At 42.9% G+C, this 26,263-nt stretch overlaps 1 protein-coding gene across 1 annotated transcript in view; it reads left to right on the top strand.

Annotated features, from left to right (window-relative positions):
* GALNT17 (polypeptide N-acetylgalactosaminyltransferase 17) overlaps positions 1-26,263 on the top strand; it is a 409,742-nt gene that overhangs the window by 192,990 nt on the left and 190,489 nt on the right. Inside the window, exons 4-5 of the mRNA XM_006918523.1 lie at positions 8,308-8,482; positions 10,885-11,082. Coding sequence (XP_006918585.1) covers positions 8,308-8,482; positions 10,885-11,082 — 373 coding nt within the window. The remainder of the gene's footprint in view (positions 1-8,307; positions 8,483-10,884; positions 11,083-26,263) is intronic.

Here is a 26,263-nt window from a genome sequence, read left to right as displayed (position 1 = left end):
CTCTGTAAAATCAGTAGTACTTTCGTGGGTCTGTAGTCCAAATGAGTATAAAGTGTGGGAATGTCAGATGTGATGGTGGGTCGATATTATCAGGGCTGCTGTTCAGCCAGTGTGTTCCAGTGTGGTGTTCCAGCCTACATCTGTTCAGCTGGTCAGTGCCTGTACTTAAGGTTTTTATATATCTTGATAGTCTCCTGGGTTAGAAGAGACATTAGGTTCTGCAGGCCTTTTGGGCACTAATACAAGCTGCTATTTATATAACACTTTTATGCTACATAACTCTTTAACATGTACCATTTTGGGTGAGCATTCATTAGCACTTTCCTTGTGCACGGGATCTACGCTGCCTTTGACCTTGAAGAATTCAGGGTCCTGAATACAGAAGCCCCCAAATGTGAGAGAAGGATGGACTGACCGGATGCCCTGCTTTAGTTATTCCATTTCCTCTGCCAAGTGTGTTTAAAGAAAACTTGAAGTGACCAAACACTGAGATGTGACCCTTTCTCTCCAGGACTTCACATATTTTGTGTTCTGTTTTGCTCTCCACCCTCCTCCCTTAATGACTGCGACTTTTGCTATTTCATGGGCGAGGTTTGCCAGCTTCAGTGCATTCAGAATCAATATCACAGTAAATAAGAGACATTATGAAAGAAAAAACACACTGCAACCTCTAGGCAAATCTTATTGTTTAAATTCACTTAGACTGAGCTGCAAATACCAGACTTTCAACTGCCTTTTCATGGGGCAGGATAGGAGAATGCTCCTGTAATTCTGGGTAACAACTTGGAGACATCACCTATAGGCGTTACGACGATGTTTCCCTGTTGGTTTGGGCCACTTGTATGTGTTTTTTTCAAAGGTGAAATATAAATGGAAGAAGCGGTGGAGAGGACATTTCTTAACAAAGGAGTTGAAAGCAGAGATGGCTTTCCTTTTCAAAGTGCCTCTCATGAATGCGCAACGCCTTGTGATATATTTAGTTTAACACTTTGGTATTTTGCACTTCACATCTCTTTTCTTGCTTCTTTTAGTCTTTTGCTTTCTTTTGTCCTTGCTTTGATCTTACTATGGAATCGCCTTTAAAATGCTTTCATACACAGCAAAAACATCCCTTTTTAATCTTTCCTATTCTTCTTGAAGTTTCTTGTTCTCGCCTCTTTTTTGTTCCCATAGTCAGAAAATGCATTATTTAATCCACAAAGCTGAAAGATGCTCAGAGAATAAAATGTGCACTATAGCCGCCTTCCGGTTATTTCGTTGTGCATTTTTATAGGTTCGCTTCCTCTCCATAGATGTTGTTAAGGCCAGAATTTCAAGAGCTGGACAGGCCCACGCAGCAGAGGTAGGGCCATGGCCCTTGTGTCCCTGATGTTCCTTCAGTTTGGTGGGACTGTCTGGAGGGGTTTGAAGCCCAGCAAGTTCTCCTGGATGCCCATCTTTTTGATCCCCTCAAACAGTGCTAGTGGTCTTCTTCTCTGGAGAGGGCCGACCTCTGCCAGAAGACAGATGCCTAGAAAGCTGTCTAGAAAGGTAGATGCATGTGCCAAGCCCACAGCAATAGTGCGGGTGCCCAGACTTACAGAGAAAGCCAGTTCTAGGAGGAGCCTGGGTCCGGCCTCGACTTCTGACGTGCAAGGTACGGTTCCACGTGAGCAGATGAACAGCTTCAGATTTTACAGCATCACATCCATGGATATCAGGCAGAATGACCAGGAGGGCAAGAACATTACTTACAGGCTGTGTTAACTTTTGGTGAGGTACTTACCCTCTCTATGCCTCAGTTTCCTTATCCATAAAATGAGGCTAATACTACCCCTTACCTCACAGAGTCATTATGAAGGTAAAAGAGTTGATATAGGTAAAGCGATTGCAACAATAAGTGACACTTAATTAGGACTCAGTAAATGTTCAAACAAAAATTGTAGAATATTATGAGTTTGCAAGATAGGTTGTCCTCTGGTTAGATATGAAAGGGGAATTAATCTGAATAGTGTTTTGGAGCATTTCATGATTAGCTGACATTTTTAGTCAGCTTGGTTAGCAATTTCGATATATAAATATTTCATTGTAGATACAGACAGGCATAGTATTTAAAATGTTTGAAAAGTAGTGATTGTCAGCAACAAAGGAACTTTGTGTTCATGAAGTCGGCCTCATGGGGTGTGCTGGCCATGTAGCTAACAATGAGGTTCATGCTGTGAGACCCCTTCAAGGCCTTTGGGGAGGGAAGAGGGGCTAACGATGTATTCACACGTGCATTGGTTTTTGTAAAATTTACAGGAGAGAGATTTTTTTCTTATTCTTAAAGAGGACCCTCTAAATTGTATAAACTTCAGGTCCCATAAAACCTGGATTCATTTCTTTCTATCTCCATTTGACAGATGAGAAACTCATATGTTGCATGAGCAGGATATGGACTCAGGTTTCTCCACCTTCCCTTTTTTAATTTTAAAAGATAATATTTTTTAATTTAAATTTCTTAATTTAATAAATTTGATGTGTAACATTGCGTAAGTTTAAGGTATACGGTGTGTTACTTTGACACATTTATATATTGTAATATGATTACTAACGTAGTGCTATTTATCACATTACATTATTGTAGATGTTCCTTGACTTAACAAATGGAGTGACTTTCCAATAAACCCATTGTAAGTTGAAAAAATCTTAAGTCAAAATGCATTTAATATACCTAACCTACCAAACATCATAGCATAGCCTATCCTAGTAGAATGTGCTCAGAACACAATATCCAAAAAACGCTGGCAACACAGTATACTGTAGAGTATCAGATGTTCATCCTGCTAATCGCATGGCTTCTTCTGCAAACGGGGGCTGATTCGTTGTGGGTGGTGTTGGGTGGGGACGAGCCCTAAGCCAGAGCCACTCAGAATGCATTCACCAGAACAGCAGTACCAGCAGACCCTTGGAGCTTGTTAGAAATGCAAGTTCTTGGGTTCACACTCCAGACCTACTGGTGATTCTGGTTCAGGTTAAAGTTTGAGTATCTCTCACATAAACTTAGACTGATTCTCCTGAGTTGCCACACCTTCAGGGAGAATTAGAAAATGCAGTAAGTGTCATCTTTAAGACTTGATGAATGTGAGGGTTGAGAGGTACAGACATGGCTCAACCCTAGGTGGCGTGGTGACTTCCAGGCTCACATCTGTGTGGCACTGGGGTTCACGCACTGGTCTGGGGGACAGTTGGAGATGAGTCTGCTTGGTCAACACTTGCTTCTGAGTAAGGCTTAGAGACAAGGGACTGAACTGATAGTTTCTCTAACATCATTGAAAGTGTAGGATCTAAATATAATTTCATAATAATGTTTTTTGCTTTAGTCCTCAGTGTAACTTTCTTCTTTTCAATGTGTATTCCTTAAGCCTGAGGTGACAAGTGTTTCTTTTATTGTTAAGAAGCAGATTTATCTCTGTCAGTCCCTTCTGATCACAGGTAGTATTTGCTTCTTCCCTGTCTCCCCAAATGCTATTTACCAAAACCTAAGAAGCACAAAGATTCCCAAATGGCTCTAGACCAATTTAGTATTGGATTCTATAAACTTTTATTTTTTGTGGAAATGAGTTTTTGTTTTCTTTTCTCAGTTTTTCAGTGAGAAAAATCTTAATGTAAAATGTTTTTCTTACTGTTACTATATGTCCTAGAATGGTTTCATCGGTTAAGGATGACAAAAGATCAGGGACACATTGTGATGGGTGTGTCATTTCTCAGCACTGTCAGACTGGGGACTCGTTTCCTTCCACGGTGAGCTTAAGGCCTTGTTTTAACTTGGTTAACTTGTGGACTCCCTCACTTTAAGGCAGTTTCCAAATTGCAACACACCGATGCCCTCAGGCTGTCACAGTCGTGTTCCCCCAGGACCAGCCTTTCTGGAAGTCTCTCCTGAGCTCTCTTACTCACCCTCCTCTCTCCATGCTAACGTGTCCCTGCAGAGCTCAGATGCATCCAGAAGGGAATTCCTTTTCTCACTGATCCCAACAGGAGCCTACTGCTTGCCTATATCAATGACTCATTCTCAACTCTCATTTTTCTCTAATGCATTTGATTTTCCTGATATTGGACATAGAATAACTCTTTGAGGATAAGAATTGTGTCATTTCCAGCCATGTAGGTGCTCTATAGATATTTGTGAAATGAATGCATGTATCCTTCTTTTGTAAACTCTACCTTTGACACGATTCTGTCCCTGCGATGCTGTTTCTAGCCAGTCTTATCCTCTAGCTTGTCTCCTGCCTCCTAAATTTCCCAAAGTGTGGTTCTGGTCTTCTTCACTCCCTCTCCTTGAGCTCTCACCCTCTCATATGCCATCATCTCTCACCACTGTGTCGCCGACCCTTCGTGCCTTTTCTTTTTGCCTCTGGACCATTATCTTGGTTCAGTAGTCTACCCTTGAATGTTTTCAGGCACTTCGACCTCATCAATTTGTTCTTCCACTACTGTTCTTTTTCTCTTTTCTAACTAATGGCATCTTTCCAGTCACCCAGACGCTAGTGAATCTGTGACCTAAGTAGATCAGTTCAATGCTTATGTATTTTGCTTTATGCGTATGTGTTCTGGAATGGTGAGAGCACACATTCAAACTCTTGCTTAACTCAAACACCACCCATGAACACCCCCAGCCAAAATAATTTCTCCTTCTGTGACCCCCTCATAGCACATTCTCTCTATGGCCATTTTTCTTTGGTCATTTGTTTCATTTTCCTTGTTTTACTGAATATTGCAATTTTTGAGCACGTCTCATCACCTTGACTAGATTGTAAGCATCTTATAGAGCACTTGTGTTTGAGTTGATTTCAAATCCAGGCAGGGGCCCAACACAATGCCTTATGGGGTATAGAGTCACAAGTAGAGGCTGAGAAGAAAAGCAGATTCAGTGTCACTTGTTCTTGAACCCTGCTAGCTGCATGGTGGCATATCCCTCAGGGTTTCCATAAAAGCCCATAGGCCAGTTATGTTTGGAACGATGTGTCCACAAACCACTTAAGAGTAAAGCCGGCGTCACCCCTGTACACCCAGACTTTAAAATGATATTAACTTGCTCGAAAGACAAGCTGTGGTTACAAAAATGACCTATATTAATAATATTAATAGACCGATCATCATTAGAAATGACATTTATTGAATGCATGTCATTATATGTAACATCTCATTTGTTCTTAACAGCTGTAGGCTACTACTAAATGCTTAGGCATTATCCTTTTATCCCTTTACACTTTTCAAAGCCCTTTAATGTCCATATCTCAGTAGCCTTGAGATGTAGAAAGGCTATGGTAGTGAACCACACTGTCTTTTGCCAAATCTGTAAATGCTTGCCCGTCTCTTTCCCCTGAAGTCTCAGTCACAACCACTGAACAAATGAGGAAACCACTTCACACTTAGATATGGTGACTGGCATGGCCAGGAGCTGACATCAAGTTACTGGGAAAAGCCAAAATGGGTCCCCAGGATACCTGGTAGCTAAGAGTTAATAATACCTTTGAGTCTTCTAGCATGGCACTCAGCATTCAGCACTGAGAATGTTCTCTCTGAACTTATGGAGATTCCCAAGATTCTCACTATCATGAGCCAATCCCAGTGAGTAGGCAAGATCTCATTGTACATTGCGCCATTCCATGATGCTGTGCTCATGCATGGCCCATTGCCTCGCATGGCATGTCCCTTTGTCCCCTGCTTACTCGTCCAGCACTTATGGGTAATACATTTTTTAAAAAATAAAGAAAAACAGGCATGGCCTGCCTAACCTTCTTGCTAGAACTCTTGTTCCAAGAAATTTAATTAACACATAGCGAAACCCAGCCAATATGTATTAGATGGTTTCTAGAAGCCGAATATTCATTGGGCCACCCCAGTCCCATTTATTTGTTTATTTTTCTGATTTATGGTGAGTGAAGAAGCAGAGGTCTCCAAAGCTTGGCTTCTTCATCAGCCTCCTTATCAACTCTGAAATGATGGCAAAAGATGGCATACTGGCAAAAACACCAACATAGATAACTGATTGTGTGCTAAGCATGTGCTATGACTATCCTAGTATTTCCAGCTCAGTGACTCTCAAAGTATGGTTTCCTATACTAGAGCATGCCCCCTCTTGGGTCTTGTTAGACACACAAATACTAGGGCTCATCTCTAGATCTTCTGAAAATGAAACCGTTGGGGAGAAGCTGGCAATCTGTTTCAACACCTCTAGAAATACTGATGTGCCCTCCAGTCTGAGAATAATAGTCTTGCATATAGGCCTATTTTTCCATCTTGAACATGGCTTCCTCAGGCTCCCTGGGTTGCTCTGAAATCTGTGTTCAAGTACCCTAAACCTATGTGGAAGGAAAAAGGGAAATAATTACTATTACTGGCTGCTCAATGTTGAGCATTTACACACTGCCAGGGATAATCTTAGGCATCTATGTATATTGACTTGTTTAATGCTCACCACAACCCTATGAGGTCCATACTATTATCACACCCCTTTTGTAGATGAGGAACTGAGGCACAAATTGACTGACTTAATTGCCCAGAGTCACCCAGGTAACAAATGGTAGCACTAGGTTCTGAACCTGAGGTGGTCTGACCTGGTCTGAACGTGCAACCACACGTTAGAGATTTCAGCGCCCTCCCCACCCAGGTTCCATTTTTTTTCTCCTTTCCAAATGAATACCACTCTGTATGAGTTTGGTAGGGTCGCCATAACAAAATATCACAGACCGGGTGGCTCAACAGTTTATTTTCTCACGTTTCTGGAGGCTGGAGATCAAGGTGTCAGCAGAGCTTCTCCTAAAGCTCCTCAACTTGGTGTACAGATAGCTGCCTTCCCACTGTGTCCTCGTGTGGCCTCTCCTCTGTGTGCATGCCCCTGGTGGCTCTGTGTGTCCAAGATCTCTTCTTATAAGGACATCAGTCAGGTTGGATTAGGCCCACCCTAACCACCTCATTAACTTAATCATCTTTTTTCAGGTCTTATCTCCAAATATGGTCACATTTGGAAGTACTGGGGCTTAGGGCTCCAATACACGAATCTGAGGGCCGTACAATGTAGCCATAACATTCCTGTTCCCCTACAATCCATGCCTTTGGCTGACAGGAACTATATCATGTCTCTGTACCCTTAGGGACTCTCTCACCACCATCCATCTAAACACCTCATCCCCTGTATTTCTTCCTAGGTCACATGGCTGCATCATTCTCAGAGACAACAGCCAGGACCCAGGGAGGTTGCCTCTACATATGTTGCAAATATATGGCTTTGATTTGCCAAAAATTGCCTTGTATAACTAGGATGTGAGAGGTTTGCACAATATCTGTAAATACAGCCTTTCTGGGTTTGCAATCAGAGGTAACAATGTCTCTTAAAGTATTGTTGCGAACCGCTTGCATCTAAATCACCCAGGCTGTTCCTGGACCCCATGAGTGACCTATAGCATGAGGCTTTCCAAGGGCAGATCTTTGGAGTGTGTGTATCTAAGAATCCCCTCTCTGTCAGTCCTTCCTAGCCTCCTACATCTGGAGAATCTTATGTACATAAAGGTATCAACCTTTATGTCTGTGAAGTTAGACACATTTGGCCTGTATTTCAGATCTTCCATTACTAGGTATGTGACCTTGGGACAAGTTAGTATCTCTGAAACTGTTTCTTAATTTGCAAAGTGGAATTAATCTAGGTAATTAATGGAATTAATCTAGCAACCTCCTAGGGTTCCTGAAAGGATTAAATTAGATCATGTAAACAACGCACTTTATACCACCTGCTTCTTGTAGAGGAAGTGTGCTGTCTCTGCTAGCATGACTTCTGCCACCATGGCAGCATTTCCACTATTGGGAAAAGATTTCTTTTACCAATCTTGTTAACATTGCATCTGGTGCATGACTATGTGTCTGGACTACTCAGGACACACTGTAAGAACCCGTGTGTGTGCAGATGGAGACGCCCGCATAGCAGCTGATAAACAGGACCAGGGGACAGTGGGAAAACAGGAATGCTGGCCAGGGAAGGAGCACAGGCCACAAAGAAGAGAAATCTCAGAGGACATCTGCCAGCCTGCAGCAGTGGGGATCTAAAAGCCAGACCTCAATTCTATCCAGCTGTATACCTTGGACTCTGGAAGAACATATTTGCCCTGGGCTGGTGTGTCAGAGATTTTTTTTGACTCACACTATCTGAGTTGTCTTTTCTATTAAAATTAACACAGAAAACGTTTCTGCAATCTCTTAACTTCTTGAAGATCTGCTTGTATCACAGTGGGTTGGATACTCATTTGAAATGGCATGTTTATGGACCTTCTTGTATCTTGTCACTTGTAGAGGAGCTGAAGGCCCCCTTGGAGGAGTACGTCCACAAACGCTACCCGGGGCTGGTAAAGGTGGTGCGCAACCAGAAAAGAGAGGGCCTGATCCGAGCGCGCATCGAGGGCTGGAAGGCGGCCACCGGCCAGGTCACTGGCTTCTTCGATGCCCACGTGGAATTCACCGCTGGCTGGTAGGTCACAAGCTGAGCCCTAGGGGCATTCAGGACTGGAGTATGGTCAGGAGGGGCTAGAGTCTAGGAGGTAGGTTACTTTGGCTGTTTCTTCTGGGGCACTGGAAAGATGGAGAAAAAGGTAATTGAAGAAGAAGGTGAGACTATAGTCTAGGATAAAACTGAGAAGCAGGGAGAAATTTGTCATTGTCTACTCAATCCATCATTGTCATCATCACATGTCCCTTGTGGTTCCTCATTATAGGGCAGACATGGTGTCTCAACTTTCACTAAGTTATGCTGCAGTAATAATCTCCAACCTCTGTGACTGATGACAACAAAGATTTATGTCTTGTCCATGTGGCAGGTCAGCTGCAGGTTGTCTGTGGCTCTGCTCCATATAGCCTCTGCATTCTGAGACCCAAGGAGCACTCCTGTCTAAGACATACTATTTTTGTGGCTCAGAGAAAAGAACAACAGGTGAACATTACAATGGCTATGAATGTTTCTGCTCTGATGTGACATCATCACTTCTGCTCACTGGTCAAAGCAAGTCGCATGTCCAAGCTAAACATTAATTGGGGTTGAGGGAGAGAGTAGGGAGACACTGTAGGCCACATGGTAGCGGGCAATATGTCTGGGAGGGGAGCAAATTACTAGGATCAGTTGTACATTCTGTAACAGACTGGGAGATCAAACTCCTCACTCCAGCAGCATTATTTGCACAAAGTCTTCTGTCCCCATGCTCAGTAACTTGCACCACACAAAGACAGGCTGAGCTGGCTGCTTCTATATGCACATCACCACACCAGCCTGGGAGAAGCACTGTGCATTCAAGGAGGCAGTGGGGCTTTGGAGTTGGGTCTGAAGCCAGACCCTCTGGGTTAGAAACCTGATTCTGCCACCACCTGCCTACATGGCCTGAGGTAAGCGATTTAACCTCTCTGGAACTCAGTTTCCTTATTTGTAAAATGGTAACCATAATATCTATCTCATAGGATTGTTGTCGGATTTACATTAACCGGCACATGTGACATATTTAGAATGGTGCCTAGCTCGGAGTAAGTGATTAATAAATACCAGCTCTCATTAGCTCATTAGGAAAATGTGTGTCCAAAGATTAGCAAAGGCAACGTGCAGTCAGTGTGACTTGAATAAGGTGGAGAAGATGATCGAAGAATTGAGAGGAAGGAGAGAGCCTTCTTACTGGGAGAAATTAGGGAAGGCTTCTTGGAAGAGGTGGCAGGTGATAGTAAGCCTCCGTAGATGGCCAGACTTCCTGCCAGTGACAAAAGGCATTCATGAAAGACAGCAGCATGAGTGAAGACTTGGAGGGGGCAAAGCGCTGAAGCACATCTAGAAGCTGTGGAAAGTCCGTCCCATTTGGCTTTAGCCTAGATTGTGTGCGCACAAGTATTGGAGGCAGTAAATGGCCCAGCATATATTTTATTGCTCGTTTTAAATAGAAAGATGCGGTGAGCCAACAGGTAATTCAATAGCTGCAAATGAAAAGAGATGAGATGTAGGCCGAACGTTCTCATTATTCTTCCACATAATGCAGAGGAACAGGGTTTTCACTTGACTCTTTTACAAAGCGTGAGCTCTATGCTAAGCAGGGATAGTAATGCCCTGGCTTGTGAGAGCCATCTTCTCCTTCCAGAATATGGGGAGTGATCCCTTCCTACCCCTGCTGCAGAGACACACACTGGCAGGTTGTCTGACCATCTGCTTTTTCCTAAGCCAGCAAGGCTATGCCTCGAACCCTGAGCCAAGTCCCTGCTTTCTCCTGCTGCAGCCCTGAGGGACGGGCTAGCTAGGAGGCAGGATTCTGCCTGCGTTTGCATTTAATTCATTCTCGCCTACCATTGCTAACCAATTCAATTAGATCCCTTTTAAGAAATCAATTAAATAATCAATTAAAACAACTGAAATAGTCACACACACAAAGAAGCTAGTGAAATACTTATTAAAACCAGGCCACCAAAAGTAGAAGTGACCTATTTTGGGAAAGGGAATTCAGCTCCTACAGAAAATGCATGAGGCATCTGCCAGTGCCCTGAGGGGAAACTGAAAACACTGTACAAAACTGTAATGTAATGCAAATCATAGAGTCCAGAAGGCCTTGCTTTGGCCTACACAGGGAGGTATAAAAGACAGGCCTGGCACTTCCTGGGGAGAGGCCCTCGTGTTCTGAATTCTCGCTCCAGGCCTCCCCTGCAGGCATCAGCACGCTGCTTCCCAGAGCTGCATGATCCAACCGGCGGCCACTCCAGAGCCTCAATTTCTATCTGAATTCCAGCCTGCCCACGCCCGACCTTTAGCTGCGTTGCTTCTTTTTGTTCCCTGTGGTCTTGGGGTCTGCGCCAGTTGAGGTGTGGGCTACCTCAAGAGAGAGATTTTATTTCTGCTTCTCTGTGTTTCAGGGCCGAGCCGGTTCTATCCCGAATCCAGGAGAACCGGAAGCGAGTGATCCTCCCATCCATCGATAACATCAAACAGGATACTTTTGAGGTGCAGCGGTACGAGAACTCGGCCCATGGGTACAGCTGGGAGCTGTGGTGCATGTACATCAGCCCTCCGAAAGACTGGTGGGACGCCGGAGACCCTTCTCTCCCCATCAGGTCTGTGGGGCACAAGTTCTGGTGGCCACTGAGTCCCAGAGGTCAGAGGAACTGAGGGAGGGAAGGTAGGAGAAATGCCTGGGGTGCAGCAGCATGCGTCAATAGCTGCTTTAGGAATTTTGGGTGTCCCACCATCACAGTTTTCTTGCTGAGGAGGGACATAGCATTTTGCTCCTTTAGCTAAAGTTTTCAAAGGCAGCGTGTCCAACAGCGATACTGAAAGATGGACACTGACAGCGGTGCTCACACTTCTCGATTCTTCCTCCTATCTCATGAGCTGTGTTCAGGAGCTTCGAAGTACAAAACTGAAAACGTATTAATTCCTGAGGCCCTTTCATACTTGCAACTTTTATTATCACAGTGCTTCCCACTCTTTTCCATGATACAGGAACACATAGAAAAGGAAAATATTCGTGTGACACCTAGGGTAACTGAGGGCCTCTGGGCAGCTCTGTAAGATAATTGTCCTTGGTCCCACCCAGCTTCCACTGGAGATGAGGAGATAGTACCCATGGCATACCAGTTGGGAAGCTCACATATAAAGGATGTTGAATGAAGTAGGTGGCTTTTGATGCCATGTTTGTTTCCTATGGGTGTTGTAATGAATTGCCACACACTTAGTGGCTTAAAGCACGCACATTTATTCTCTTACATTCTGAAGGTAAGAAATCTTAAACAAGCCTAGCAGAGCTAAACTCAAGGTGTCTACAGAGTTGGGTTCTTCTGGAGGCTCAAGGAGTGAATTCATTTCCTTGCCTTTTCCAGCTTCTAAAGGCCGCCCACAATCCTTGGTTCATAACTACATCTCATCTCCCTCCCCCTGCTTCCTTCATTAGAGGGCCTTTTTCTTTCTTGCCTATCTTGAATAAGTGCCCTTGTGTTGACATCTGGGATCCACATGAATAATCCAGGATAATCTCCTCATCTCAAGATCCTTAACTTAATAACTTAATCACATCTGCGAAGTCCTTTTTCCCATATAAGGTAGCATTCACAGGTGGAATTCTTTTTTGGGGTGAGGGGGCATTGTTCAGCTCACCACAAATGCTCTGATTTTCAATTAATATGATACTTGAGTTATAGTTTAGAACTTTCTGTGAGTTCTAGTTGAGGACCAAACTGACTCTTAAAATCTTCATGGTTCTGTCTTAAGTTAGAGGAGCGGGGAGAGGTGTTCTTACTTTTCCCCAGTTTTAGGACAGTGTTTGTTGTTATAAAGAATAGTGGAATAGGAGTGAGAACATTTTACAGGTAGTCATGAAATTCTTTTTCATCTTACAATTTTTTTTTTATGAACAATAGTAAGATTGTGAGATGTACAGACCTCCCACCCCATATTCTTTTGTTTTCCTCCTCAAACCAAAAGCTGAAGGATTGCATTAGAGTAGAGCTACCTATGGGAAATCTGTGTAACAAAGAAGATGGTTCTTTGGATCAAAAAATTCCTCAGCTGAAGATGCCTTCACGGCTTAGTTCCCATCCCAACCTAGACGGTCAGTGTCTTTGTGCCATGCTGCAGGGCCATACTCTTAGCTCTCTGCAAATAATTGTGTCAGCTTTACTAAGGTGTTTTCTGAGAACCAAAGCATAACCTTCAGGATGTTTAAAATTTAATGGGTGAGATACCACCTCACATCCATTGGCATGGCTACTAAAACAAAACAAAACAAAACAAAACAGAAAATAGCAAGTGTTGACAGGGATGTGGAGAAATTGGAACCTTTGTACACTGTTGGTGGGGTTGTAAAATGGTATAGCCACTATGGAAAACAGTATGACAGTTCCTCAAAAATTTAAAAATAGAATTATTATATGATCCAGCAATTTCACTTCTGGGTATATAGCCAAAAGAGTTCAAAGTAGAGTCTCAAAGAGATATTTGTACACCCATGTTTATGGCAGCATTATTCACAAAAGTCAATGTTCATCAACAGATGAATGGATAAACACCATGTGCTATATATATACATTGATATTATTCAACCTTAAAAAAGGAAGGAAATTCTGACACATGCTACATATATGGATGAACCTTGGTAATGTTATGTTGAGTGAAATAAACCAGCCACCAGAATACAAATGCTATACGATTTCACTCATTTGAGTTACCTTACAATAGCAAAGTTCGTAGAGACAGATAGTAGAATGGTGGTTTCCAAGGGCTAGGGAGAGAGAGGAATGGGGAGTTGCTATTTTTAATGGGTATAGAGTTCAGTTTTGCAAGATGAAAAAAGTTCTGGAAACTGGTTGCACAATAACATGAATGCACTTAGTACTACTGAACTGTACATATAAAAATGGTTAAGATAGTACCTTTTATGTTATGTGGTTACCACAATTTAAAAAATTAATGGGGAGTGCTTAAAGATTTTGGTGGATTTTGTTGCCATGGATTTTGATGGGATGAAGGGATGAAATTCAAATGATGAACTGACAAACAGTGAGCTTTATATTTTTGGCCAAATGATGCCTTCTTCCTGACATACAAGAAGGCTGACCGTGACATACAAGAAGGCTGACCGTGATAAATAAGGGAGTGAGGGTATGGCAGTGGCATTAGCAACAGAGAGAAAGTGCTTTGGGATGCTCAGAAAACACAGCTATCCCTGCATACATAAGACACTAAAATGAAAATTAAGCTTGTAATAATTTTATGAGTTATGGTAACATTAATTGATGATTAATACACATTTTAAAAAGACTCAAGAAAAGTTGTGATCATGAATCATTAATTTACATGCATCTCTGATGTACAAAATAGAATCACATACCAATGATCTCTTTTTAATGTATCATAACATAAAATGTTTAATTTATTAATAGTTGATGGAGATATTTAATTGTAGGAATGAATTTTTATGGTCTTTCTGATGTTGTTAAGCAGATACAATGTAATTCTTAAATGTTAGGACATGGAGGTTTTCCCTCCCCACTGTGATCCCCAATATTTTAATAGTAATGATTATATTCTGGTAAAGGATGAATAAGGAGAACTTTTTCGCAATGCAGATGGCATTAGATTGGACTAGTCTTTACATACAGAGTCTTCCTGGTAGGCAGCACAATAAAGGAGATTTTACATTAAGGGAATTTATATCCTCTATTTCAATTCTTTCCCTCTTTCTTCCTATGTATCTTCTGCCTGGCAAACAGCTATTTCCCAAGGTTATCTGTTTGTCTTCTGTTCTTCTTTGTCTACACCAGTTTCAGGTATAGAGAGTGGGCAGGTGCCATTAAAGAGAGCAGGGCCATGTGTAAGGGGTGGAGATAGGGACTGAAGAACACATGCCACCAAGGAGGTAGCTGCTGACAGTCCCCATGATGTTGATGGGGAACAGAGGGCCAGCATTGTCAGGTCCTCAGATTTTAAGAAAAGATACCAATCCAGACCATTTCATAAAATTTCCTGAATTCTAAATGTTGGCAATAAATCCCTCTTCTTCAAAACTACAAGTGCCAAACGTTTCTAGACTGATTTGACCACCTGAGTCCCCAGAATTTGGTCTTTGCTCTATGTGTGTTCATTTGGGGACCTCTGTCATTCCCAAGACAGCCTTACTCTATGCTTCTCACACTGGAAGATGGAGGTACCTGTGATATGTGGCACAATTGTGGGGCTGAGGGATTTGGGGAAAGTGTGACTCAAAGTCATAGGAGAAACATGGCTGGACTTCTTGGAGCTTGAGTTAAGCCATGAGAGGTCCCCTCCTGCCTGCATTGTGTGTCACAGCCCTCAGCTTGCCTCTGAGATTCTTGAGTGAAAGACTTTGAAAAGCATTGACCCAGCTCTCACCTTTGTGCAGAGAAGGCTCTCAAATCTGTCTTAAGCTCCGATTTTCCTCCAAAGAAGCGTCATCTCCAATGTCACATCAACAACCTACTATTAGACCAGTTGAATTTAAACTTTTTTGAGTCAAGGATGTCTCTGATAATATAATGAAAGCCAGAGATCATATCACCCCTGAACATTAATAAATAGACAGAATTTTTCATATAATTTCATGAGGTTTATGGGTACCTTGAAGCCAAGCTCCTAATGATCTACAGGGCTTATATTCAGAATGACTGCTAGATATTTCTCCTTGCCTCTCCCAATTGGAGAGCCTTTCTTTACCATTTTTATTGCCCACTAGTCTATATGCTTTATGAATCCAGGATTGTGGCTATTTTAGTTGTATCCCCAGTGCCTAATGAGTACCTGGCATTTGGTAGGCATGCTGAAAATATTAATTGAATGAATGACTAGATGAATGACATCTGAGTCTCAGAAGAGAGGACAGGTCTAGTGAACCATTTAAAAGAGGATAAGGTTGCCCAGAGGTACATTGGAGTAGGAGAAAGAAAACCCTAATATTTTGGGGGATGAAAGGAGCCTTCATGAAAGAGACTGACAAGTCATGAATGGTCAGAGAAGTATGAGGACATCCAGAGCAGTGATGTCATAAGGTTTCAATAACAGGAAGACTGAAAGTACCTTTTGGTTTAAGGGATTGGCTCATCGTAACCTTAGTGAAACCATCTTAATGAAGTGTGTGAGTCTGAAGCTAGATGGCAGTGGGTGGAGACATGAATGGGACATGAAGAATGAGGAGAGTGAGTGCAGATTATATTTCTGAGATGTTTGAGGTGGGGTGGGACTTGGAGAAGAGAGAGGCAGAAACTGTGGAGGAAGGCACAAAATTAAGTGACATGTTTTATAGAATGGAAGACACTGAGCAAGTACTTCTAGCACAATTAACAAATAGAACTCATGGTTTATATTTATAAAACCTCAATTGCTTTGATTTCTTCCTGTTGCATTGAATTTGTTTAGTGCAATGAGTCCTTCTCATGCCCCATGAAAACTCCAGCAGATCCCATAATGTTTCTTATTGTTGTTGGGTAATGAAAGTCCTAGGGTCACTTTAAGTCACAAACTAGCCTCATTTTGTTATTGAAATTGTCCTCCTCTCCCTCAGCTGTGGCGTGCTGCTCACTGACCCTTTGCAGTGGAAGAGGGACTGGAGCTCTTATTCTTTCTCTTCCTCATTCACCTTTCCCTCAGGAGATGCAGAGACTGTTCCCACCTAGGGCCAAGCAAGGGGTAGGGGTGGAGGTGGAGGGACAAAGGAGAGTAGGAGGGTTCTTGTTTGAGTGACTTATGATGTTTTTGTGTTTTCTGGGGCAGCAGGTGCATAAAGCTGGTTCTTTCCTGGGGCACGTGGAGGGTTCTTTTGACGGCTCAATGGAGGCTGTGGGGAATCGGCACCTCCATGCTGCTTTCTCAGGCCGGTAGGATCTCTCCCTCGGCTGGCCTCTCCCAGTGCTCCCTCTAGTCTGCCTTCGCATCCACACCCTCTTGCTGCTAGGATCTCACACTCCGATAAACCACTACTTTTACCCCCTAATTATTTAATTTACATATGTATTTAAAACATTTGTTTCTTTCCGGCTTTACTGAGGTATCATTGACAAATAAAAATCATATACATTTAAGGCAAAACATGATGTTTTGGTATACATATACACTCTGAAATGATTACCCTAGCCAAGCTGATTGATACATCCATCACCTCACAGTTACCTTTTTTTTTAATGGTGAGAACACTTAAGATCTACTATTTTAGCAAACTTCAGGTAACAGTATATTATTATTATTATGAACTAGAGTCACCATGCTGTATGTTAGGTCTCCAGAGCTTATTCATCTTAAAACTTGAAGTTTGTACCCTTTGACCAGTATCACCCCTTCCCTGCCCTCAAGCCCTGGCAACCACCACTCTAGTCTCTGTTTCTGAGTTTAACTTTTTTAGATTCTACATATAAATGAGGTCACACAGTACTTGTTTTTCCATTTCTGTCTTGTTTCACTTAGCCTGTTTTCCAGGTCCATCTATTTTGTTGCAAATGGCAGATTTCCTTCTTTTTAAAGGCCGAATAGTATTCCATTGTGACTGTATACACCATGTTTTCTTATACATTCCTCCATTGATAGACACTTATTTTTTTTTCTATATCTTGTAAGCCACCACCTCAGACATTACCTTTTTTTTTTGTTTTGTTGATGACTTTTTTTAATTGTGGTGAGAAACACATAACAAATTTTACCATTTTTTCTATTTTAAAGTATAAAATTCAGTGGAATTATGTTCGCAGTGTTGTCCAACCTTTGCCACTAGTTCCAGAATTTTTTCATCACCCCAGAGATCCTTTACCCTTTAAATAATCATTCTCTATTCCTCCCTCCAACTCCTGACAGCTACCAGTCTACCTTCTGTCTCTATGGATTTGCCTATTCTGGACAATTTATATCAGGGGAACTGCACAGTATGTGTTTTTTGTGTGTGTGTGTGTGTCTTGCTTCTTTTACTTTGCATAAAGTTTATGAGGTTTTTTCTTGTTCATACACATAGCATGTATCAGCACTTCATTTCTTTTTTGTAAATGAGCTTTTATAGTGACTACATTTAAAGTGGCCACAGGTCAGCATCCCTTCTGGGATGCATATCTGATTTCCAAGATTCACATACCTTGGTCCTGCATGGGAGAGAAGAGGCAACTTCCCACACACAGAGGGGAGCTCCCTCTGCTCCACAGGCCACTTTTCTTTTGCTAAGATGACTCAGGCACCAGGGAGGATGTTTCTCCACTGCCAAGAGCACTGAGCACCAGGCTTTGGGTCAGATGGCAGCATCCTGCCTCCTCTCCTCGGGGAGGAGGACTCAGTACAGCTCACTCCTGGGAAGCTCTCTCAACACATTCCTCTCCCAGACTTTACTTACTTGCCCTCATTAGTCGGCTAACTGGTTTTGGTTATCTGCTTTGAAAATTTTGCATGATCTCTTTGAATATAGTGCCTATTGTCTGAACATCTTCAGCCCAGATGAGAACATGAAAGGTCCTGTTTTAACACAGTGCATACAGCTGAGGGCATGGAGCAGCGAGAGAGGAAAGGTCTGAAGCCATAGAAGAGAGAGCTGATCAGAAAAGAATGATCCTGAAGAGGGAGGAGTGGTGTCAAGAACATGAATAGTAGTTTGGTCTTGAGGAACAGAAAGGGAGAACTCATGCTGTATGACCCACATTTCCCCTGTGAATTAGGAGGAAATCACTGCTAAAAGTCAGAGTTAGGCCTTGGATTCGGTGATACAGAAAAGTGATAAAGGTCTGGAATAATTGCCTAGAAGAATGGCAATAGGTGAGCTGGCCAAGACTGTAAAAACTAATTGATGGCTGTTGTGAGAGTCCAGGAAAATAAATTTCCCATGAGGATTTCTTGACAAAAACTATGAATTCAGTTGTCAAACTTAAAATTTGTTATTTATAATATTATGTGAAAAATAATAGCAAAAATAAGAATGAGGAATATAATGTATTTAGTCTGAAGTCATCTTGGTTGGATATACCATGAGTTCATGGAAACCCGGCTTAGATTAGCATCCTTCGGAGGTCTGCAGCTCACAGCTTGGGAATCACTCATCTTCACAGGTCTTTCCAGCTGTAAAATCCCTTGACTTTTACCACAGGAGGGAAAGGTCGATGGTGTCATCAGAGACGGAACACTTTATAGCACATGGCTTTCAGGGCACTGGCGGAAAGCTGAGTCAGGCATCTTCTGTGAGGTGCCAGTGGTGCCTGTCTACTCTGTTAGGTGGCCCTGTAATTAGTGACATTACTCATTAGTAACTAATTCAAACTGATGGTTAAAATTAGCGATCCTTAATCCAACATATAATTTGATAAAAATTATAAGGTACAGGAGCCATTATTGCCTGTTAGACAATTTTAGTTGAAAGGGCTGTCCTGGATATGTATAGTTGCTGGGATCTCAAATTCTGTGCACAAATGTATATAAAAAGAGGTTATTTTTTTTCCACCATAGAGGAATATGATTAACTTACACAGAGGAAATCTTTAAGTGAAGTACTGAATTTTCTTAGACTTTGAAATAGAGATAGCTTCCCTATGCAGGGTTTGGGCAACCCAAGTCCACTAGATTAACTCATTACTGCATAGTGAGAACGGGGTGTTTCAGGGCTAGTGAGGAGACTAAAGATAATGAATGTGCATTTAAAAGTAGAGAGGAAAAAGGTACAGGAAAGGTGGAAGACTGAGAAGACCACCTTATAGAGCTCTCTAAAAGCCAAAAAGAGGAAGCCAGACTCAACCCACTGGTCTAATGAAGTTGACTGAAGTGAATAAAAAGCTAATTAACAGAAAGTAGTGGTCAGCTAGGTCTGGGGGGAGGCATGGGGTGAAGAATGACTGCTAACGGGAATGGGTTTTTTAGGACAGTGATAAAAATATTTTAAAATTGACTTGGGTGATGATTGCCCAACTCTGTGAACATACTAAAAACTATTGACTTGCATACTTTTAATAGGGAATTGAATGGAATGTGAATTCTATCTTAGGAGCTGGTGGCCATCAGCAGGTGGCAGATGGCCAATCTTACAATAAGATGAAGACAGTTGGGATTGATTCTTGGCTCAGAGTCATGTGTGGTCCCTCTTTCATGGGAGGTGGAAGAGCAGCACAGAGTATGCCAGGCAGTTTAACTGGGTTCTAATTGCAGAGCAGCATAATTTGTCATGGTAGAGTCACAAGCAGGGATTCAGAAACCAAGGAACATGCTGGACAGAAGCTGAGCATTGCACAGAGCTGGACTAACCGGACCAGTACTGTTAATGCACCTCGGTTAGGTATACAATGTTGGCCAATTGCAGCTTGTTGTGGGTAAGGACAGATTGAAAACCGCAGTGGTTTGTACTTCCCTTTGGGTATAGGAAAGGAGAGTCAGAAAAGGAATCTAGCTCAGGGGCTAGGTGAAGCCTGTCACAACTCAGGAAGAGAAAAATCATAGTGGAAAACCTAGACATTCTCCACCTTTTCCTGACTTCCAGTAACCGAGGAATGATCTGTTCAATGTTACCACCAATAGAGTCTGTTCCATTAGGTAAGTCACTCGCCATTTGTGTAAATAAGCTTTTAATTTTCTTATCCATAAAACCTACCTAGTACTTAAAGATGTATTGTTCCAGTAGCAGAAAATTTCCATAACAAGGCATTTGGTCCCTTAGATTAAAATCACTAAGTGTAAACTCTCTGAAGTAATGGCATGAGGTGTTGTAGATAATCAAATGTTTCAGTTAATAGAGTTCTACTACAAAAGCAAGACACGGGGCAATTTACTGTTAATAATAAAAAAAACCTCCGCAAAACTCCGCTTGCTTTCTTCATGGGAAAATCCTGGAGAAGCCCAGTTGATAGTAGGTCAATAGTGGTTGACTCAGGGGTTTCCTATCACTCCAAAAGAAATATCATTATAAAATAGGATCAGGAATAAGGGTTGGCTCCATAGCGTTGCATTTGTTCACCTCTTTGCTTCATGAGCATTTGTTAATTCCTATTGTTTATAAACCTCTGTTCCAAGCAAAATGGAACATACTCTCCTTGTGTTTCAGTCCTCCTCAAATTTATTCATGTTTGTAGATTTTTAAGACCCCAGATGAGGTCTCAGCGAATGAAAATGGCTGTTGGAGGAACAAAGAATGGGAGTTGGCCCTTCTGTAAGATTGTCTAATTGAAGACATGTCCCTTTCTTTAAAACGTTTGCTATTTGGTCACTTAGCTGGGAAGAATACCTAGTAATGATCACAGTGATTCTCAAGTGACCCCAAGTCGGCTCCACGATGGAGTAGAAAGAACATGCCCGGGATCCCTAGACTTGTTTTCTGCTCTAGATATGACCACTTGCCTTGAGCTTTAGTTCTCTGTAAAACAACGAGAGGTGCTACAGACCCATTCTATAAGACCTCAGACAAGTTACTTAACCTCTCTGTGCATCAGATTCTTCACCTGTGAATGGGGGTATTAAATTATTTTACAGGGTTGTGAGACTAAATGAGAAGATACATGTAAAATGCTTAAAATGGTGAGATAATACATGTAAAATCCTTTAAAAGGGTAGCTATTATGATTGTTGTTGCTGCTGTTACCTTTGCTCCTTGGTACCCTACCATGGCAAGTCTTACTCCTCACTGTGGGACTCCTACAATCCTTTTCTTATCTGGTCCGTACATACAACCACATGGTTATGAAAAACAGCCCGATCATTAGATATTCCTGACTCTGTATCCCACATACGGAGCAGAGCCCTGGGTGCTAGCGAAGCAGCGGCATTTTTAATGCCAGGGACTTACACAGGAAAATAAGGGAATTTGCCCAAGTCAGTCCCTTCAGGGAGGCTGTTCATTACAAAATGGAAGTGTGGTTACGCAGTGGTGAACACACTGCTTTTGGTGAAATGAGTGCTATTTTTTGATCTCACCAATGTGCCTTCAATCCCAGCCTGGGTAGATCAGCGGCTGATGTCACTGCTAGATACCTTTCCTTTGGAAGCCAAGTCCCCAGGCAGTGCCCTGAAGCTAGAGCAAGGCTTTCAGGGGAACCAGTCTCAGCGATGACAAGCAGAAACCTGCCTCCATCAACCAACATGTATTGTGACAGCTCACAGCAGCAAGTAGGTGAATATGAATAATGTTGGATTTCCTCGCCGCTTACAAAGAGGTTCTATGTGGTGGGCCGCCAAAAAGCAGATCCTTTTCATTTTAAATTTAAGATTTTAAAAAATAGAAGCCATTTTACCTCTGAGTTAAATGGCAGCAATACCATTAACTTTAGCAAATTGATCTGGCAGGAGGAAGGTAGCTCAGATTCCTCTTTGGGTGGAGCTGGCAGGGTACAGTTGTGGGTGGGTGGGGGTGGGAAGAGACAGGCTCCAGCCGTTATTTTGGTAGCTTTTAACTCCCCGTATTTTAGAGGATTCCAGAACGTGCCATGTTCTGGGCCTTTTCATAGTCCTTGCTTCCCCTGTCCTTTCTCCCCATTTCTCTTTTCCACTCTACTCTCAAAGCCCAAAAAGTAAGCATAGAAGACTGGGATTGAGTTTAGACTAGAAGGTGCTCCTTCTTCATTCCTTCCCTGCTGCCCTATCGTTTTCTCTGCAGCACAGTTTAGAACTCTTTTCTTATCTCCTGGCCTGTCCAGTCCTCAGTGCATTATTATCCCTCCGTCATTTTTAGGGGGTGCTTCAGGTGAGATGACTAAGATATAGGTTAAGAATTGTTCTCCAACAGCGTTTTCCATTTTTCAGTTCTCCGGTAGTCCTTTCCAGGGTTTCATCCTCCAAGGTGGTTCCTTCTTATCAAGCCTTCCCAGGTGCACAGCGTTTGCTATGTTCGAGGCTCCATTTGGAGCCCAGCCCCTCTCCGTTTCCTTCTCTCTTTTATGGAGATGCAGGAACACGTGACTATTTCATTTCACTTAGATTGGAGAGAAAGCAAATAGAACTTCCTTTCAGAGCTTAGGAAGTTAATTCCTAACTTTCTAAGCACTGCTAACAGAGCCTGTAGTGCCCTTCTCTGACAAATGAGCTGCCCGCTGTCCAGCAAAGAAAAACGACCAGTTGCTGTTGCCTTACTGGACACTGAAGCATTTTCAGTCAGTTGACCCAACACAATTTTTTAAGGCTGCAGTTCTATCCAGACTCTCCCAAAGTAGGGAAATTTGGTCTGACGTTTTACCATACCTATCTGGAATTTTAGGTCACAGTCTTCAGACTTTTTGCTGCAATGTGGCTCTAAAATTAGCTTCTGCAACCAGGCACACAAGAAGTCAGGAGCAATGGCTTCATTGTCCCCTAGAACTTCAGGTTGCTGTGTCCTTAAACCACTCTGGTAGCAGCACATCCTCATAGCTCGTCACAGTGGAGGGGCTATGACAAGCTGGCTTTACTGTCACAAACAACCTAACTACCGGCAGAGCTTAATGGAGCAGAGACTCCTTTACACCTTTTTGAGAATGAGGGTGTGTGAGGCCTGGGAAGCTCCTCCATTGCACGGGAGGCCCTTCGTAGACCTGGAAAGATGCCCACATCAGTATTTTGGAGTCTGACTTCTGTGTGTGAAGTTCAGTGGACACGGGGCTGCTAAGAAGTTTAACTTGATGGAAAAAGGAGAGAAATGTTCCTTAAGTGTCTTTTATTAACACTGAATTTCCAACTTCAGTGTCTGTGATGGCTGTGGGTGGTTTCATAGACAGAACCCGCTGGGGGTGGGCCATTCCTCGGCTTCACTTACCTGGTTTCAGTTGGAGCAAGGGCTCTGAGAACAACTCTGGGCAAGGCACAGCCTCTCACTTTAGAGGTCAACTTCATCTCCAATGCGAATCCAATTAGTTTGTGAAGCTATGTGTGTATCTATGTATTTGTCTTTTTTGCCATCACCCAGTAAAGGTTTGTAGCAAGTTTGCTTGCTTATACTGAGAAACAAACTAACAATAACTCTTAATCCAGAAATTACTGTTACTTCTGTATATACCACCCCATCCTCCACCCCACTCCCAACAGTGACTGATCTATGTTATTATGAACTAAATGGAAGCAAAAAGGCAGTGAGGCCAAAGAAAGGCTGTGAATATAAACTCTTTCGCCCTGCGTATGGCATTCTAGCCTCAATTAAATGCTCTGACATGGAGACAAATGATAAATTATCACATTTGCCATTAAGCTGTTAGGAAATTTCTTTAGTTCTAGATCTAATATCTTGGACAGAAAAGTGCAGAATATTCAATCATTCATTCACTCACCAGCATATATTTATTGAGCTCTTATTATATATGCCAAGCTCAGCCAATTTGAAAATCTAGGCACTATAGCTGGATTTGGGTTATTGATAATACTCTGTCCCTTTGGGAATGCTTAGCCCCTTCGGGAAATGTGTTCACTCTCAGTTGGCTTCTAGGTGTATGGGGACAGGTAGGCAGGTGTGTTCTCCCTAGTGGCTGGAAGCCTCAGAGTCGTGGTGTGCCTCTCCCTCCCTTGGGCAGTGTCTCTGGCCCACCTGGCTGTTCCTTTCCCTATTGGTGTTACTGGCAGACACTCTGTCCCTTTGGGAATGCTGAGCCCCTTCGGGAAATGTGTTCACTCTCAGTTGGCTTCTGGGTGTATGGGGACAGGTAGGCAGGTGTGTTCTCCCTAGTGGCTGGAAGCCTCAGAGTCGTGGTGTGCCTCTCCCTCCCTTGGGCAGGGTCTCTGGCTCACCTGGCTGCTCCTTTCCCTATTGGTGTTACTGGCAGACATCTATCTGCAGCTGCCTAACTTGCTATCTGACTTCTTGGCTTGGTCGGGGCTGGCCTGCCTTGGCTTGTGCTGGCTGTAGACACCAGAGCTTAGGTCATTTTTCTCCGCGTCCATTCCAGCCTCAGCAGAATCACCCGGCCCTCAGGGATGACCCTCAGCTTCCCCTCTTCCTTCCCTCTATGGGAACTGAACCTCCTGCCACATGCCACAGCGTGCAATCATGTTCACTTTGATGAGGTGGGCCCCAGATGGAAATGAGGCCACCTGTGAGGCAGGATGCTTTTATGATCTCCATGGAAAACAGGGACAGAAGCCTTCCCTCCCTCTTACCCTCTGTGCCAGTGTCACTATGAAACACATTTCTCCCTCTCTCTGGGCCAACTCCAGGCACACATTACCTCTCACCACCTTCCTCTCCCTTGTCTCCTTCACATGGGACTTTAGGTGGGAAAACTGTGTGCTTTCATTTAGAGCGTTTCTTAATTTTTCTCAGCACCAGCCCCAGTATTCAGTTTTAGTGGAGCGAGAGGGTTTTTGCTCCAATTTTAAGAGCCCCATGGTCTGCTTCCTCCCAGCTTAGCATCCCCTTCTGAAAGCAGAGGTGAAAAAAACAAGAAGATTCACAAATTGCTCACCTTACAACTTAGAGCAAAGGTCAGGTAGCTCCAAAGAGGAAAGAACACGAGCAGTTTTCAGTCACCTCCACGGCACAGGCTTTGCCTTTTCTGGAGCAACGAGAAGGGGATTTCAGTATCCAGGTTTTAGAGGACAAGTGGGGGCAGCAGTGAGGACCTCTGTCTTTTCTCAGTCCTGCCCTCAATTCCCAGGCTTGTTTTTTTCCCCAGCTCCTTTGAGACCCTTGCCCTACCTTCTTGTCTGCAAACTCTGTCCTACTCTGGGTCCTGGGCCAAGGCATGTGATGTGGGTGGCCAAGACACAGTTCCAGCCCCTACAACGTGAGCTGAGGAGCAGTGTTCACCTTTTGAACCTTGAGCCTCCTAGGCACCCTTACCGGATCTCCTTGCTTCCACTTGTGAGCTTTGCTCCCCCAGGTCTTTGCTCTGATCATGATGCTCCCAGAGCCACGCTTCCACACCTAAACACTCCGTCCTGCAAGCATGTCATGTTCACAGAATCCTGGCTTCCTGGCAGTCAGGGGCCTTTCTCACTTTGGCCAGTCCCTTTCGCAGGGGACACTGACTGTCCGCCCAGAGGTCTAAGCTACTGGAAATTGTGGTGCCTGCTTGCCCTGGTATCATTCCTCTAAATCCTGCTTCTTTGTTGCCTTGCTGCACCCCTTGCCCCAGCTAAACGTTGCTGGAACCCCTTAAATGTGGTGACTTTGTCTAAAGGGCTGAACTTCTTCAGTCCACCTCTGTGTCCCTGTGGCTAGTACATGATATTCCTTGACTCTAGGGTTGCCCTTTCCAACCCTAGTCTCCATGTATTCCCGCAAGCATACTCTCATACCTCTGAGCAGTAAAGGGTGGTGGTCTGATTACTTATAAATTTTATGTGAGTAGGACATACATACCCTTCTCCACCAAATCCTATAGGAGATTCTTAAAAGTAACTATGCACAGAAAAAAAATCTCTTAAATCTTCTAGTCATCTCTGGAAAACTGGAATATTTGCTTGAAGAAACTTGAAATTGCAGGGACTTCAAATCCTAAAGAATATGAGGAGGGAGGAGCAGAGGCTGACAGCCATGAAATTAGAGCTCTGTAATTTGTCTATAGGCATTCAGAGAAGAAATAAGAATGGTTTTCTTTCCTGCTTCTAGTCCAGATGTTGTCTTCCAACCTAGCAGAGAACGAGGGCAGTGATGAGGAGATGGGAGAATATTAAAATCACACTGTAAAAATACTTTTCATTTTGTATTTATTGTAAAATTTATTATGCATCCATTATAAATCTAATATTTATTGTAAAAAATTTTAAATACAAAAATGTATTAGATAATCACTCATAATCACACCATCTAGAAAAAACAACTATTGTGGTTCATTAATATCTAAGATTCGTTAGTATCTTACATATTTAAATTATTTTTTAGTTTTA

This window comes from Pteropus alecto, unplaced genomic scaffold (genome assembly GCF_000325575.1).
Source record: "Pteropus alecto unplaced genomic scaffold, ASM32557v1 scaffold68, whole genome shotgun sequence".
Lineage (NCBI taxonomy): Eukaryota > Metazoa > Chordata > Mammalia > Chiroptera > Pteropodidae > Pteropus > Pteropus alecto.
Note: the sequence above shows the minus strand (reverse complement) of the source record. Positions and strands in the feature narration are given on the sequence as shown.